Source organism: Theobroma cacao, chromosome 1 (genome assembly GCF_053813885.1).
Source record: "Theobroma cacao isolate CCN51 chromosome 1, ASM5381388v1, whole genome shotgun sequence".
In the NCBI taxonomy this organism is placed as follows: Eukaryota; Viridiplantae; Streptophyta; class Magnoliopsida; order Malvales; family Malvaceae; genus Theobroma; species Theobroma cacao.
Genome location: NC_142639.1, coordinates 4,649,423 through 4,667,451, shown reverse-complemented (window position 1 = coordinate 4,667,451; position 18,029 = coordinate 4,649,423). Strand labels below are relative to the sequence as shown.

The 18,029-nt window shown below is 35.0% G+C and overlaps 1 protein-coding gene across 1 annotated transcript; it reads right to left on the bottom strand.

Annotated features, from left to right (window-relative positions):
- Positions 1–21: 21 nt before the first annotated feature.
- LOC18611469 (kinesin-like protein KIN-14B) lies at positions 22–15,889 on the bottom strand. Its single transcript, XM_007047735.3, has 23 exons — positions 15,499–15,889; positions 13,959–14,082; positions 13,040–13,126; positions 12,722–12,892; positions 12,469–12,575; positions 11,666–11,797; positions 11,376–11,554; positions 10,813–10,974; positions 10,084–10,175; positions 8,941–9,092; positions 8,316–8,489; positions 7,628–7,774; positions 7,228–7,410; positions 5,991–6,062; positions 5,730–5,785; positions 5,413–5,629; positions 4,673–4,864; positions 4,386–4,577; positions 3,804–4,157; positions 2,816–2,914; positions 1,731–1,871; positions 1,478–1,636; positions 22–732 (listed from the first exon to the last, which is right to left on the bottom strand). The coding sequence occupies exons 1-23, from the start codon at positions 15,727–15,729 to the stop codon at positions 277–279; spliced, it is 3,879 nt and encodes a 1,292-aa protein (XP_007047797.3). The 5' UTR covers positions 15,730–15,889; the 3' UTR covers positions 22–276.
- Between the last annotated feature and the right edge of the window lie 2,140 nt (positions 15,890–18,029).

The following is an 18,029-nucleotide window of genomic DNA, read 5'->3' as shown; positions in this document are numbered from 1 at the left end:
TGGTAACAAATTGCACAAAACTGCCATGAAAATTAGCCGCAATAGCAGCTGTGGCGACGTGTGATACAATGGGCATCAACAGTTTACTAACCAGCTTCCAATACAATGATTCCTTCGCAAATCGCAACAAAGCACTGCAAAATACAGGTTTACAAACACCAGACCAGGTTGTCCCTCCCAAACCAAGCTCCCTAAATATAACAAAAAAACCCCACCCAAGCATTCCACATTAGAAAACAAGGTATTCTCTAATTTATTTTTAACTCCCTTTTGCATTCACGACTTCACATCTTTCAGCACTCCCCCTTTTTCAAGCTCGCCGACTAGATCCCTTAGTGATGGAACCTTCATTGCCAAAGTCCTGTACAACCTAGAATACCGAGCTCGAGTGCCATCTGCAGTCCTAGCTAATGCAAGTAAGCTAAGAGCCTCCGGGAGCTCTGAGAATACTTGTTTCATTTCGTCCAAGCTCATATTTTCTAAAACAGATGGTCTTGGAACAACCCTCACAATTTCACCACCCTTGGGTTCCTGAACCCGGGCATCGGCTTTGATGACCAGTTCAGAATTTGAATTCGCTCCACACTTGATGATAAATGGGGTTGTTGAGCCTGTGTTGAATTGTAATACGTTCCACTGTGCCACATCAGTTTCAGTACCAGATCCCAAATCTGCAGATGGCTTTCGAGCATGGTATGTCTCCTGCATGTGATCATCCTCTTCATTGATTGACTGCAGGAATGCATGGCAGATTAAAGAGCAAGTGAGAAAAACACTTGAAATACCATAAATGGAAACTACAATAACATATCAGATGCAGCATGAGGTTTGGAATCTAGAAAGCATTTGTACCGAATTTATCATCAAAATTCAAATATTAAATTGCATTTAAAATATTTAGAAATTCCCCCTTCCAGTTTTCCCCTGGGACAAATAAAACCCACTTCTACAATTTAGCATCTTGCCAATAAAATAAACCGTAACTCTTCTTTGCTATTCTTTTAGCATTCACGACAACTGTAAAACTTTGCAATTCAATTATCAAAAGTATTAGAGTAAAATTATCTTAAAAAGAAGTCATTTTCCTACTGGAGCACTGGACAGTCTACTTTGTTCATATAGTTTTGTCAATCTTGTTACTAACAACCCTACAAATAGAAAGCCCAGGTTCAAACAGTTACTCCACATGCAGGATGCAGCCAAATACGCAAAACACATGTCTCATTCACAACACAGAGAGAATGATTCATACTGATATTAGACACCTTAAACTTTTTTGGAAAATAGCAGCATAGATTTCAGACATTTTAGGAATGATGACTATTTGGCAAACCATCCTGATCAACATATAAGAAAAAACCATGGAAACCTAGTATCAAATCATTCCCATTTCAGATAATTCCTTTAATCAACAAGTACGAAGCATAGGTTGAAGAAAACTTGCAGCTCTAGAAATACTAAAAAGGCAACTTCATACCTCAACCAGGCGCCGAGCATCTGCAATTTGCCTCTGAGCACATGGATGATCAATGTCAAGAAGGGAGGGCATCCGTTCCGTAAGCTCATCTAGAGATGCTAGCATCGCTTTCTTCTTAGCTCTACTCATGCTGCTCACAGAGGACTGCCTCATTATATCCTGTTCATATATAAGAGTAATGTTAACCTTCTTTTTATTCTACTGTAAATCATCTAGTAAAGTACACAACAATTTTTAGAATATAGCTAACAACCTTGACTTGCTTCAATATACCATCAAGAGAAATCAGAGATGCTAAACGGGCATCTTCAGCTGCAGTAGAAGGATTCTGAATGGGTGAACCACCATTCTCTAATGTTAGCAAGGCTGCATCACTTCTCATTTGTTGCAAAATCTGCTCACAGCAAAGAAATAACATTTAATCTGTCAGCAAACAATTTTGGACAAAAACAAGATATTAGCTGGTTTCAGCTTATGTTCATCCTCAAGCAAAATGCAGCTAACAATGGTACTAAAAGGACAAAAGCAAGCAGATAACGGTACACCAAACAATGTCAACTGGAGTTGAAATTCAAAATGTTAAAGAACATGAGATCAAAACAGATGAATCATTCAATCTAATCCAGAATTCTTATTGAGCTTGACAGCAATTTCTCAGCTTTCCCATAAAAGAAGAAATATCATAGACAAGAACAATGGGGAAAAGGATATTGAAAAGAAAGAATAAAAATTTATTATTCTTTCATCCAGAACAAATTAGTGAATCAATATTTTTATTTACTATCCCTTTTCCTGATACATGAAGCAATCTAATTTCAGCCCATGATGAACAAATTTCTCATTTAGCAGGTCAAGGTAAGGGTGATGGGCATTCTGATTTAGGCAATCAGGTCCACCCCAAAAATCATCTTTAAAGAGTCAAGGCCTTGTTCAAGAAATCTCAACAAATTTGCTCAGCAGCCACAAGATTTCTCTTGCTAACAAAGATGAATTTTTTACTCATGCTACAATATGAAGGCTAGCTCCAGAAATATGACTGTAAAAAAGCTACCTCAAATGTTGGATAGAGCATTTAGTGCTTCTAATATTTCAGCTCAAACAATATAAAATCCTCTTTCTTTTTGTTATCTTCTCAACTTCCATTACACCCACAATGATGTAAGAAAACACCAGTAAAATGGCCTAGTTAAACGGAAGAAGATAACCAACAGTATGCACAACACATCTATTAAAAAGTATCAACTTTGGATAAAACAGTGACAATGCCATGTAGGAAAGATAATTATAAAATATTTATGGGGTAGAAAAAGGAGTACGATGATTGAAAGAAACAACTACCTTTCTTCGTTTGTGATCAACAGATTCAAGAGCTGAACGCAGCTTTGCCACATGGGCAGCATCATCGGCCTCTTCCGTTGCTAGAGTGCCAGCAATATCCTGACAAAGGAGAGTGATATTAGGAATGTCTACATTAAATCGTACAATTGGGGTTTTTTATCTTTCTTTCTTTTATGGGGGGGGGTGAGGTGGGAGTGGGGGAAGAAGAATTTGTAGGAAACAAGTACAAAGTCTTGGGAATTCAAAATAATAATAAATAAAATAAAATATGACATTGTAGCCACTACTAGGCACAATATACAAGAAACATAGCTAAAAAGCGCATCTAGCGCCATGTATAGGCCACTATTAGAGCAAATCCCCAAAAAACACAAAGCTAAGACAAGAATTAAAAAAACGAAGAACAGAAAAACTGGAACACCATAAACATGGCCAGATAAAGGAAAAATATATTCGGTGAACCAATCCTTTCAATTTGAAAGTCGCAATTACAAAATTAAGGTAATGGCAGAGGAAGAAACACATTTACATTAAATCTAGAATTCACCACCTTCCAACTTTTTATTAGTTTTTCAAAATCTAGCCCAAAAGGCTACAAGGGAATGTTTTAATTGGAACTTCATCAAGGCAATGAAATTTACGCTATTTGTGGTTAAAGAATAGTAGCAGAAATTCCTCCCACCCTCTCACTAAAGGTGACTGCTTACCATTATTTGTTGAGTAAAAAGGTAAATGGTAGTCGTTAGAGATGTATGCACTTAGATGTGAGGTCCAGCATGCTGAACTTACTGTCAAGAGTTCATTCTGTTAGTTTTAAGGATCATACAGGTGTAAATAAACATAATGGACACGTTTCTTTTTCTTCCTGTAGGTTATACTTGTACTTTTCCCACATTCTATACAAGGTTCTTTTTCCATGAACTTTAAGGCCTGTATGATTGCACCCAAACAGATAGCTAAACACCAATCCCTGAGGTAACTGCCATACCTTCAAGTGCTGCAATTGAGAAGTGAAGACCCGCTTTGCATACTCAGATAAAAGCTGACCAAGAGCATCTGTATTAGGAGGCAGCGCAGCACCAAGTCCAGCCATCCAACCATCCATAATAGCAGTTGAAAGAAGCTCTAGCTGACCAGTGGTCCCCCCCGATGCTTCATCCCCTGTAACAGAAAGAAACTCAAAGTTTTCTGCAAGCCAGGACCTAATTTGCCGCTGCAGCTCACCAGCAGGAGTATGTACAAAAAGAGCAGCAAGAGCCTTGTTTCCAACTGCAAAGCTTTTGGCTTCCTCTTGTATTTCTCTGAGCTTTCCACCAGTAACCTGCTGCTGCCTCAGGGAATCCTGCGCATTTAATTGCAGTCTTGTTAAAGAAACTTTTGATAGTCACCATGCCACATCAAGATATTTTCAGCCAGACAAATGTCTCCAATATATCATAGGGGTGACACATATATAACTATTTGTTTTTATGAGAACAATTGATAGTAAGAAGCACCAGCAGCGACAGGGCTAGGGTTTTCTCCAGCCCACGCACATAAAGGAAAAGAACCAAAGACTTGTGGCACATACCTGATCAAGTCCACGTATCCTTGAAACAACTGACGACAACTTTGATTTCTTTTCTGGCTTTATATTTACTTTAAAGCCTTGGATCTGCTCATCAACATAGCGCACAGGAGATCTTCCAGGGCTGCTACTCCGGCTGGAACTTCTACTACGTCCTGAATTAGGTTTTTCTAGAAAGCATTCAACAGGAGAAACCTACAAATGAAATAGATGAAATACACATACACCTTGATAAGGATGCAAGTGACTATACAAGGTGATAGAGAAACCAGCATCTAATATATTGTTACCTTGATGGACTGCAGCTCAGGTGATCTAGCAAGCAGAGATCTTATATATAAAATTCTAACACGGGAAACAAGCATGGTATCCATGACTCTCTTTGGTTCCATTTTCCGGATGAAAGCAAAAACTGCATCTCTGATTTCAGCAAGAATTTCGTGCTCTCTAGAAGCACCTGCTTTAATGACTGCTGCCAAGACCTGCAACATTGTAGATAAACATTAGCCGTCAAATTTTGTACATCTCCACCTTTTTATATCAGAATGCTATAAAGTGATAAAATCAAGATGCAGAGATGAATGGCTTCCTCAAGTGACTTGTCCTAATGTTGAATCATGGATAATTTGAGAAATATTGGATTATTCTAGCTTTACACCAGGGAAAGAATTAGAAGATAAACGGAGTACATGCTTTTAGAAAATAGCACAATAATCTTTATTTGTATCAACTCTTACAGGACTTGCTATCATTTCCAATGAAGGGAAATCATTAAACAAATATAGAATACAAATAACCTACAAAAAATCTAAATACAAAATAGTAACAATACTTTTTGCAATAAATCCTCAATCAAAAGCCAAGAAGCCTGAATATATAAAGTATGACAAAATAAATACACAAACGGAAGTTGTGTTTCTTTGTGGCCCCATCCATAATGATAAAACATCTTTCCCCCATTTTGAAAAAGAGCACATAAATTTTACAATCATAGTTAAGACCAAATGATTAAACTAATTGGGAAGTTTACCAGCATCAAAAGCTTGTTTGCTCCATCTGAAATAGCAGCAACACTGTCATATTGGTCAGGCTCAAAGTCAATCAGTGCAGCAGTAAGATATTCTCCAGCAGGTGTGGTTTTAAGTTTCTCAGAGCTTGCTTTAATCAAAGCACCTGCACCCTCAGTCTTATCCACAGCCAATTGCAAAGGAACAACATCCATGGAACGCCCCTTGTTATAATCGTTCCTGTTTAAAGACAATTATAAAGGAGTTGAACAACCAGCTATGAAGGTAGTAAGAAACAAGAACAATTGAAGCTACTGCAAAAATGAACTGAAGTTAGCACCTCCCCAGGTCTCGAGGCTGAGCATTTTCTGCTCCTTTAGAAAATGGACTTGAAACCTGTGGTCACAATATTTCAGCCCAAATCTTAAAATACTTCCTGAAGAATAAGACCTAAAGTAGCACCTAAACTTGTAACCAAAAAATATAATGATGGAACAAAAGAACACAAGTTACAACAAGGCTACTTATTGATGCTAATCTGAAACATAGATGTTACAGTATGACAATCATGCTGATTTGATGCATAGAAAAGAAAAAATACCTGTGGTGATCCAACAGTGGATGCTTTCTCTGTTAATCTATCAAATAGTTTCTCATTTTCTTCATGCAACCTCTGCACAATCAATAACATTCCTATAAGAACAAAACCAAACTGTAGGGAGAACGTCTTCTCTCATCATTTAAGTGACTGAAAAAAGGGATTCAAGAATAAATAAGTGATACACTTTGAAAAGCTAGCTGGCAGAGTTCAAAGATATATTTCTGGACCCAGCATCTAATAGCTCAGGACGGAATTAGATACTTTCCTATCAATGATCTAAGGGCCATCACTTATGACTGATTGTTGGATTGAGGGTCAATTTCTTACCTTTACTAATTTGATGTAATAACAGAAAACTCATTTATCTCACCTCTTCTTTAGTTAAACAGTGGAGTAACTAATTCTATACACAGACACACTCAAGAGGTGTTCGTATTTTTATCAGCCCAAAGTCTGCAAGGCAAAGGGAATAACTAATTCTCAGCACCCGAGCATTTGGTTTAATGGTTGGTGTATAATTCATCCGCCGAAAGAGTAGGATTCAAATCCTCCCTTTCCCAAATCACAAAAAATAATAATAAATAACTAATTTCTCAAACTCATATTATCCTTATCCAACCACTGAGGACTTCGTTTCAGTAAATCTTTCACCATGTTGCTGCATCTAGAGCAAATTACTGCAATACAAGCCTGCTACCCATGCTTAGCTTGACTAATAAGGGATTGGTACTGTTTTTCAGAATAACTACAACATAGCTCATATGGATGGGTCTTTTCTCTGAAAACATATACCTCAGCATCCTAATTCAGCCACTCTCTCGGTCCCACTCCATTCTGCCACATGTACATTCTACGAGGTCCCGCTACGTTGTCCTCTTTAAAAGTCAATGACGCATTCAAAACATTCCTAATCTATACCCCAAATAAAGAGCACAAAATTTATAGAAAAATTACAAAAGAAAAGGTGCAATAAATGAGTAACAAAGTTTAATGATGTTTCCTAATTAATAGATAGATTTTCGACTGGAGTACAGTTATTTTACATAGGATTTCCTGTTTTGTTTCTAGCCTTAAAAAGCAAGCAACAACCTCTGACATCACATCTTATATATCCAACAAAAAGATGAGGTGAACACCAAAACTTTTGAAGTAACGCACATCACTAAACATAGTACTTCAACATAAATGAACAACAAGAATATTAAAATTCAAGGATTTATGGTGAAGTTCAGCAGACCTCAATCAGTGCATCACGTTTCTTGAGTTCTTCCTCAAGTTTCTTGGTTACAGCGGAAGAATCCATACCATCTGCTGCTGTTTTGGATATTGTTGAAACTCCAGCCATTTCTGAGCTAAAGGACTTACCCTCACTAGAATGAATGGCTTCATTGAGTTGTGATTCAAGACTTTTAAGTTTTGCCTATATCATGAGGTTTATGTTAGAAAGCAACCATATAGACATGAAATATCTTGATATGTAGAACAGAATATGGATGTGTGAATTCCTTAATCACAAATTTAAACCAAATTCATCTTTTCTCAGTTTTATTTACACGAAAAGTATATGGATCCATACATACATACAGAGACACTAATATATATATGTGGGAGGTCATGGGGATTGATCTAAAACTAACCTGCAATGTCTGAATCATTGAATCATATTGTTGCATTTGCACTTTTTGGTCTTGTTCTGACTGTAGCAATTGAGCTACTTGATTTCTGAGCTGTGCATTCTGTTCCTTCTCTATCTTATGCTTGTCGGCAAGCATAACATTCTCAGACTGCATCATGAAATATTACTTAAATAGTTTAGCAAGATGCATGCCCAAAGTCAAGACAAAATAGACAATAGCATACAATTGTCATGCATAAAACAATATATAATGCTGAACCTGAAAGGCAATACTTCAACCCCCTCCCCTTCTTAAAAAAAAAAGGAAGAAGCACCAATTACTTTATTACTTAAACCTTACAAAAATGCCCCTAAAACAAGCATTTCTCATTTGCACGTGGGTAAACATTGAAGAACCAAGAATGCATGCCATCTAAACCATTCTGTCATGAAAACAATATGAAATGGTCATGAGATAGTCATATGATGACTTAAATAGTAAAAGGAACTTCCAACAGACAGTTGAAAGTCATAAAGCAAGAGGAAAGGGGAGGATGGGGCTGACATCACCAAAAACAAAAATAGAGATAGGTGCTAGGGGGTGTAAAGTATGCTAGCAACAAAAAGATCCAACCTGGAAATGTCAAAAACAAGTCAACCTGTCACGTAATATTTAACATCAGAAAAACCAAACTCAGAAGTTACAAAACCTTTAGATCTGACTGCAGAGTAAAAGAAACTTTCCACGCCTTCTGAACTTCATTGAATAGTAGGACACACTGATCATTTGACTCCTTAAGTGCTTGTTTTAGCCCCAAAACCTCTTGTTTCAGATCTTGAATTTCCTTGTCCTTATCATAGAGCTCCTTGCGTGCATCATTTGCCTAGGAGAAGAATTGCAAGCTATAAAGATGTACATTCCAATAATTGTTCTTGCATCAGTGATTCAATGTATTGGCAGCAAGAGAACATTTCTTATGGATTTCAGAGAAGAAATTTCATAAACTTTATTTCTGAGGAAAAGGAAAAGGGAAACAAAAACTGAAGTGACATCAAGTCAATTCTCGGCTTCAACTTTGTTGAACTACTACTTGGTTTATTTGTTTCTCTTACTCCCCTAAGGTTGTTCCTGGCCCATCGGTTCTCTCTTTCTCCTAACCTTCAAAATGAGTATTGACCAGCTAGTAGGTAAAACTCTTTCCTTCAAATAAAATTTACTAACTTAATTCTGCTTGCAGCAGCATATACCAGTTCATTGAAAAAGAGCACATACACAAACACTAGTTGATAGTGTAAAATAAGCAGTTTACTCAGAAATCAATAATAGTGACTTACAACATCTCTCCATTTCTTAATAGTATCTCGATTTCCAAGGCTTAGTACAGAGTTTCGAGCTCGTGCAGCAAAATTGAGAGATGATAATGTCTCAGACAGATTTGGAACATTTGGACAAATGTTAACTATCATCAAACTTTTTGAGCTTCCTCCTGCAGAAAGAAATATGTTTCAGAAAGATGGAGGGAAGAGAGACAGATTAACAATGATAACTTGGTTCAGAAAGTTGAATTGGTAAAAGGTATAAAGAAAGAACTCTGTGGATTACGAAAGAAACTTTGACATACCAAACATTTATGATTAACCAGTAGAACAAAAAGATAAGAGGAGTGCGATAGCCAGCCCACATGATTTAGGATGCAGGGTAGTTGCATTAATGAGACCACTTAGATATTCTAGACCGCTTGGTAGAATTTCTGTTTGGTAAATTTGATAAACTTTTAATAAATGACAACTTTGCCAGTGAGCAAGCTAGACTTCAGCCATATAATGTGTATGACAAACCAAAAGAATGTTACTTGATCAATTAAATTCAGGTTGCATAAATTCAGTATAAATATGGGACTAAAATGAGGGAAAACTTATTTCATGATAAAGCTATAAAACATAAATCTTTTACAAAACCATGTACAGAATTTTGCAGTATGTTTAAAAAGAGGAACGCCAGGGTTTTCTGAGAGCATAATGAACAAAATTATCATATGCTATAAAGGTAAGACATGCAGCTCTTTTACATAATTGCGCATCTTATATTCTGTTTGACAGGTAGGGAAGATTATTACAAATTTTTGTTCCTTATTATTGAGAATATCTATCCAGCATAAACCCTTCTCTTAGTTGTTCTACTCTCTTAAATCCTGTTGTTTGCAGTAGGGGACAGGAGAGCCAAAATTAACTACTGCAGCAAAATAGACCTCAACAAATAGAAAAAAGAGGCAATGAAACCAACAAATTCTCCTTTTGGCACTCCTACCACCACAACTCTGGCACATTTTGCCATCAGACTCTGCTTTGATGTAAACAACTATACACGTGAAAACAAGGTGGAAGACAAAAGCATTAAATGAAATCTAATTTTTCAGTGCCATTCTAAGCATAACAAAGTGACAGTAAAGCTCACATATATAAGAATCAGCAGGATACCTAGCGAGTCTGCAAGTATATTGGTTAGCATTGAATTTTCATAAGGAATAGTATCCTTCTTTGAGGTCAAAGAAGATAAAACATCTCCCAACCTACACATGCAACAACGGGGCAGAAATGGTTAAAGTAAAATCAGAAAAACTGGAAAGCAGTCTGAAATTGAGAGAGATAGATATCATTTAACATAATTAGATAAAAAGTACAATCTCCTTCTGCACATACTTCACATGAAAGAGAAAGCAAACCTTTCTAATAAATACTAGCAATAATTTTATTTCCAAATCACAAACATAAAGTTGAGATAGCTTGTTCTTTGACCAGAAATGGTTGTATGAAGAAAAAGGGAGCAGAAAACCCAGTATACACATGCACTTCCTCCATCTTTCAGTAGCTGTCTCTCTTCATTTCTACTTTGTGGTGTCCAAAAAATATTTGTCCATCACCAAAAGAAAAAGACCAATTATCTTGAAACTTCCAACAACCACCTTTGATATAATAACATTTTTTGTCAATTGAGAACATAGAAGGAAAAAAAGGCTACTTCATTTTTTTGTAAGTTGTCAGCAATAATTAGTCGAATGCATTTAATGCACTGCCTTAATCCTTGAGCTTTTCCAAAGAGGAGGTAGCAGAGCAATGAAACTTCAATGCATGCAGCCTTCCATGATCGTTAAGCAAGCAGAAAACATGATATCAGTACAGGAAAAAATAATAGTCAAGATGACATACGCTGAAAGTGATTTCATAACATGCAGCAAGTCTGTCACACGCTCCCCACTATCATCTTCCAAAATTTGACCTTCACTTCCAGCCAAGTCAACAAGAGAAAGCTTGCTGTATATGTTTTCTCCACTGATCAGATTGTTATAATATATGTGCAACGTGATGATCCTGACAAATGCAACACAAGAAATCCACAAAACTTAAATATATGACACTCAGTATGAAAACTATAGGTGATTAACGGACAAAAGAAATAGAAGAATCAATTGTTTTTCCACATCTCAACCAAAATGTTGGTATAAAACCAATCAAGCTAAAAACTTTGATAATGGGTTTAACATAAAATTTTATTCCCTCAAATAGACATTTTGAGTGAATGGTTTGATCATTACTGGTCAATTGACCATAAGTCTACATATCAAAATATTACTGATCATGCTAGAGTTGAGAGGACTGGGCAGAGGAGAAACAACGAACAATTTGTTTTCATAGAATTAACTCTATCAAATAGCATGCCCAATACTTTGAATGAGGAAAGAGAGGTTGAAAGTACAGGCTTTAGGCCGTACAAATGAGAAACATTGAACTTTGATGTGTCACTTCCCCGGCTTTGGAATGCTGCTTTCAGGACTTTAGAGAAGTCCAATGGGTTATCAACTTTGTCCTGCACAAGTTCTACAGAAGATTCTGGTAATCCCAAGTGAACCTTTGGTAAAGTACTCCCTGATTCTGAGAGCAAATCCCTTATCTGTAACAAAATTTAAACGGTCTGCATTAACATACTTCAATAGGACCATGTTCCCATTTAAACAATCAGTAGAGAAAGTAAGTATATGGTGAGTGAGAACAGTGAAGACACCTGTTCATTATAGAGATCAAAGGCTGTGACTGAGAAATTAAATTTAGAAGTTGAAGTTGAATCTGAGTTGGCTAAATCAAATAGCTCCTCAAAACAACGAGCATATAAGCCACGGTCATGGCTAGATCCTTCCTGAGAGAAATGAAAGCATGTCAAATAAAGACAGGCCAATATTAATATTCTAGAGAGGCTGTCAATAGACAAAAGTCCCATGACACTAGGCACTCCATTAATGAAAGTGAAGACCTCTTAGTCAGGTCAACATGAATATCCTAATCAATTTGTTTGATATAACCCAACATAAAACATAATTTAAAAACCAAAACAATAGAAAAAGGGGGAAAAATGAAAATATCATATAAAATGATGACGAATCACCAATCCATCCAAAGTACACTAGTCATTCTAATCATCCATACACAAACAGACAGACCGGTCAAAGACAGCAGACTTTCCACATTAAAAACTCGGAAGACAGAGAAACCATAGATATAATAGAGAGGCCTAGAAAGACATAACTTGTGATACAATGTGCTCCATTGGAGAAAGTAAACACCACTACTTTGACAAACATGCATATCTAGACCATCATATTTGATGTATCCAGCATGTTTATGAAAATTAAAAGAAAAAAGAAATAACCTTAGGATGATTTAGAATCACCAATCCATCCAAAGTAAACACGTAGTTAGTCTAGTTTTATATTTATAGATACATACATACATACTTGTGCACACACAATATATATATATATATATATATATATATATATATAGAGAGAGAGAGAGAGAGGGTGGAACAACCATCGTGTGTGTCTTTCCCGACCGCGTTTGTCCATAAGCAAATATGGAAATATTATATCCATCCAAAGCTGATTGCACAAATGGCTGAACATCACTGAATAGCTCAGCTGCAGAGAAGATTTTGAACATTGTATACTTAAGCAATACATATAAACACTATCAAAGCAATAAAAAGTACTGTGCATATTATGCCAGCCACTCATTCTGTTCAATTCCTTTCTTGCTTAAATTATAAACAAAATTAGATGCTGACCTTGTCCAACATGAGGCCCATAAACTCTATCAAATTCAAAATCTTTTTTGGGGTTGGCGATTGAATCATCACCAGTATTTACGCGGATAGTGCAATCATCAGGAAATTCAACAATGGAAGAACCTTCTTCTTCAAACAATGGTCTTGTACGACAAAATACCTTTATGTTTCCTGAAATAAAAATCTAGTTTCTCAAACAAAACTACTACCACCACGACATTTTAAGTTCACTATGCAGAAACATAATGGGTGCTAGTGAATATCTGAAAGTGAGAAAGGATGGAGAGAGAGTTTAGAAAGCATAAAGCTGAAGATTACCTTTGGCTGTCAATAAGTCATTAAATAACCTTCTCTTCTCATTGATCAATGGAGAAATCCTAGCCTCACTTTCAAGGGCAACTTGATCTGCCATTTATATTTAGATACAGTTTAAAACCATCAACAGAACCCAGCAACAACAGAACCTTGCGAGGAAGATGGGAAGATTGTGCAACCATATGAAGTATACAGATATTTTATGAATTTGCAGTAATGTACAAGATATAAAGCTATTCACTTTGTTTTTCCCCTTTTTGGGTTACTGATATAGAGAATACAAACTGTTATATCTAATCACAAATACTAAGGACAAACCTAACAAAACGGTGCCATACCATTCAACAGCAAATGCATCCTATTGCAGATAAACTCATTATATTTTGGTTAATTACCACATTACCAATGTATTTGGTCGTCACACTTTAACTCCCCTCATGCTTATATTTCCATGCTTTAGCAAGAAACTTCCATTAAAGGGTATTAAAACAAGACTGAAATGGCATCGTTCAGCACCCCCTTAAGGAAATAAAGAAAAGGGTTTCCTTTTTCTATTTTTAATCAAATAATTAAATTTTATTTTGCTCTCCTCATTTTTTCTTAGTGCTTGGTTTAAAGCACATTTCTTTTACATCTTTATTCTTTTTGAACAAGGAACCAACACAATGTGCTTCTAAACTTTTCTTTTTAAGACTGTTATCCGAAAGTTCCTCGCATGAGCACAAAATCATAACCAACAGGACAGCACAGTGTTTGTATTAAAAATTACAAGGTGATTAAGTTTAACGAGTAAATAAAACCAAACTATAGTGGAGTATATATACTTTACCCATATATATGCAAACGAAGCACTAAATGGCTGAAGAAAGAGGAATGAATTAATGTGACCCAAACAAACTTGTACTAAACCTTAATATCTTACCTAACTTACGAGTTTTCTCTGCAAGAACACCAAGGTAACGTGTAACTCGATCAAGTTTAGCGTTTGAGTATTCTTGCAGATCACTCGCTTCTTGTCTCAATTCCAAGTAGTCTTCTTTTGCAAGCTGCCAAATTAATATTAAACAACTTGTATCAAACACAAGAAACTACTATCACATGATAAAGAATGCTTGCTAAATCACCACATAACAGCATCCATCTGACCCAAAATAGTTTTCACTCAAACCCCAATATAGTTTCTGATCTCAAAGACATCATTTGCAAGCTGCAAAATTAAAATGAAACAACTCATATCAAACACAAGAAACTACTATCACATAATCCAGAATGCTGCTAATCACCACATAAGAGCATCCATCTGATCCAAAATAATTTTCACTCAAACCCCAGTATAGTTTCTGGTCTCAAAGACATCATACAGCACCAGTCATGATTCTAGCCTTCAAAAGAAGGCCGGAGAACTTTTAAAAGAAAAAAAAATCTTGCATTCAGATTTAACTTATATGAAATGAGTCAAAAGCTATTACTTAACTCTTAATTTGTGCTCAATTTCAACTCTAACAATCACCTAAATTTGCATGCTATCTATTCAGACTTCAAAGCAACAAAAAAACTCACGTGATAACATTGAAAATAATTTTTTAATAGAGTCAAACAAACGTATCACATCAGACAACCGGATACAGATCCCTTAATGCTTTTTCAAGAAAAACAGGCAGAACTTGTAATCAATATTAACATGAGACTAATTGACTTTTGAATCATCAGCCAGCTATCATGGTTCACAACCTCAAACTACTGTTTGGGCATGACTCATGTAGTCATGTTATTGCCCCTCTAGGATGTGCATACATCTATGTCTGGATTCAATCTCAGAACAATAAAACTGCCGCAAGGGAGGGCGGAACATTTCTCTTCACCATTCATTGGGCAATAAAGTCTACACAAACATTGTAAAAGCTGGCCTATCAAATGGCACTTGACACAGTGCACAATCTTACAACAGTTCAAACCAACTCAATATGGATTACTAAGCAAGACCCGTAGCTTGGGTAACAAGAATTTGACCAGCATTACAATTTCTCAACTAACTGAGTTTCCTTTCCTACATGAATACTAATTAACAGTTCCAGTCCATTTTTACAACTTCTAACACTTCAAACTAATGACTAAGCCGATTTATCAGGATTTAGTTTCAAAATTCGCTTAAAATTTTGTACTGTGTTTTAAGTTTCTCAATTAATTTTCAATAATTTTCCAGCAAAACTTCATTTCCTTACCGAAAATGACATGAAAAAGAAAAGCATTTCCTACTTTGTTAAATAAAATGATAGATTAAAAGAAATTACTTTAAAAAAATTGCATTTTAATTCATGAAAAATAGTGCTTTGTTAAAAATCTTATTGTTAATGACTAAAGCGACTTCTTCAACTCCATCAAAACACATTGCAGCTAATTCACTCAAAACCACCACTAATCACTTGAAAACTTCGCAATCCGAAACAGATTTTCACCGTTACCTTTACTTTATCCTTCAACCGCTGCACCTTAGAAGCCAAAGCCTGCTTAGAAAACTCCGAAGAATAAGGCGACAAAGACGCCGCCGAGATCGAGTACCGCCGCATCATCGGCGCAGCACTTAACCTCCGTTGCTCCTCCGGCGACGATGGCGACGGCGACGACTGCCGTGGCTCGAAGCCACTCACTTCCCAGTTCCACCGGTTATTGTTGTTACTCCTCTGCTCCCCCATCACTCAAAAAAAAATTAAACTAAAAATCTTAAAAAAAACAACCTAGCTCAAAAATTCAAATCTAAAAAGCTCGGGTATTTCAAAATCTTGTAGTAGTAGTACTGAAGTTTTTGATGAGCTTTGTTTGGTTCATTTTTTTATAATTCTTTATTTCTCATTTTTCCCTCTTCTGGGATTATAAACGAGGGATGGGAAAAACTGGGGGCAGCGAAACGAAGTCGTTTTGGACAGTGGGGCATTGTCTGAATTTTATGAGGGGACAATGTGGGGAGATTTCGGACGCAAGAAACTGTGCGCTCGGAAATGCTTTGGGACTCGCTCTCACGAAGGGATTGTTTTCTTCTTTTTCTTTATTTTTGTGTTTTATTTTTAGACAAACTTTAAAGGGGGGAGTGGAGGAGCATCTGAATTTCGAGCGTGTGCTTGCGTATTATTCTTTCCTTTGCTTTGCTTTTTTTCGAAAATTTGAAGGTTTTTTTGGTTGGGTGAGAGGTGTGGGGAGTTTTTTATTTCAGTTATGTTTCTTTGTTGGATGAGCTGGCAATAACGTGATCTTGTGATTTTGTCTCGTTGGAAGGCCTTGGTCCTCTTGGATATGGGGTAAAACCCGCCTAACTTTATTCAATTTCAAATGTTTGTCTTATATTTATTTACACAAATATAAACCAATTTGAGAAAACTATTTTAGTTTAAATTAAAAAAATAAAAGTTAAATTAAATATACCTCCTTTCTTTTAGTTTAATATATACTTTTAATTTAGATAATAATGAATGCTAAAAAAATGTTCTCCCTATATATTTAAAATATACAAGTGATAACACATAGCATATAGAACTAATATAAAGCATTTTAAATAGTTCACCATCAAAAAAAAAAAAGTAATAATAAAGGATGCATGCCACTATCTTTGAAATGATGAACTTCACTTTCTTTGGAGTGTAGATGCCGCCATTCTGGGTTTAAGGAGAGTGCTCTCCCTGTTTATTTGTTGAAAAACAATATACATGACTTAATGCTACAATTGCACTAGCAATGTCTTTTTAAAAAAAAAAAATTAAACATGAATTATTTATCTCTAGATTGACAAAATTACTTCATTTATGTATGATTTCTTTGTTTTTGCATGCACAAAAAAATTTAGGTAAAATACTCTTACACTATTAATTTTTAATCGAAATTATATAAAAATTTATTAATTTTTAAAATAAACATTTCGTCTTAAAAACACAAACATAGTTAAAAAAAATTATAAAAAAAATTAAAATATTATCTTTATTAATTTAAAAATATAATTAAATTTTTTAAAAATAAAAAAAATAGGGTGCTCCCTTGGGGAGCCCGATGCTCAGTTGGGCTTCCTAAGGTAGCTCTGGTACTCCTCAAATGGGGAGCCTTTTTTTAATTAAAAAAATAAAATAAATTATATAATAATTATTATTATAAAAATTAATCAAATAAAAAATTACTTTGTTACATTAGCAAATTGACGAAAATGTTAATAGTTAACTAATGGTTAAACTTATATATTTAACAGAAAATATTTTTTTTATGGAATGTCTACTTTAAAAATTAATAAACATTTATATAATTTTAATCAAAACTTAAAAAGTAAAAATATTTTATCCATAAAATTAAATAGTACTATGTTTTGCATAATGAGCCTTCTTATGGGTCCAAATCCATGGATTCAAATAGTACAATATTTCACCTTTATGATGGTATGCACATAATTTTTATTATTGTTACAAATCTCTTGAAATTACGTAGTTGGTTTTATTATTAAGATGAAATATTAATTTATAAGTTAAAAATATTCATATTCGTTATGCATTAAAAAAAACATAAGTTATTATGTAGTTGCAGATAGCGTACGTGCTTAAACATTTAATACTAAATAGTTGGGTTGGATTTTTTTCAATTAAAAATATAATTATTAATTAAAATTTAATGAATTTATTAATTTTTTTTCAATCTAATATATAAAACGAAAAGGAAGTAAAAAATATATATGTATAAAATGATCATAAGTATTGTTAATTGGTTCTCATTATTCTGATTTTATTATTATTGAAGAATCATGTTAATTTTGCTTAAATTTTGGTGAACCAAAAACAACATGATTAGTTCATTACCACTTACCAAATTGACAATTAATGCTAGACAATGAAACCAAATAATAATTTGCCGACCCCAGTGCTTCACTAGATCTATAAACAGTTTAATTTTCATGCTATGTAGGTGTGAATATCGAAGGTCAATAAATATGTAGGTTGATTGATACAGTGTTATAGATGTAGGG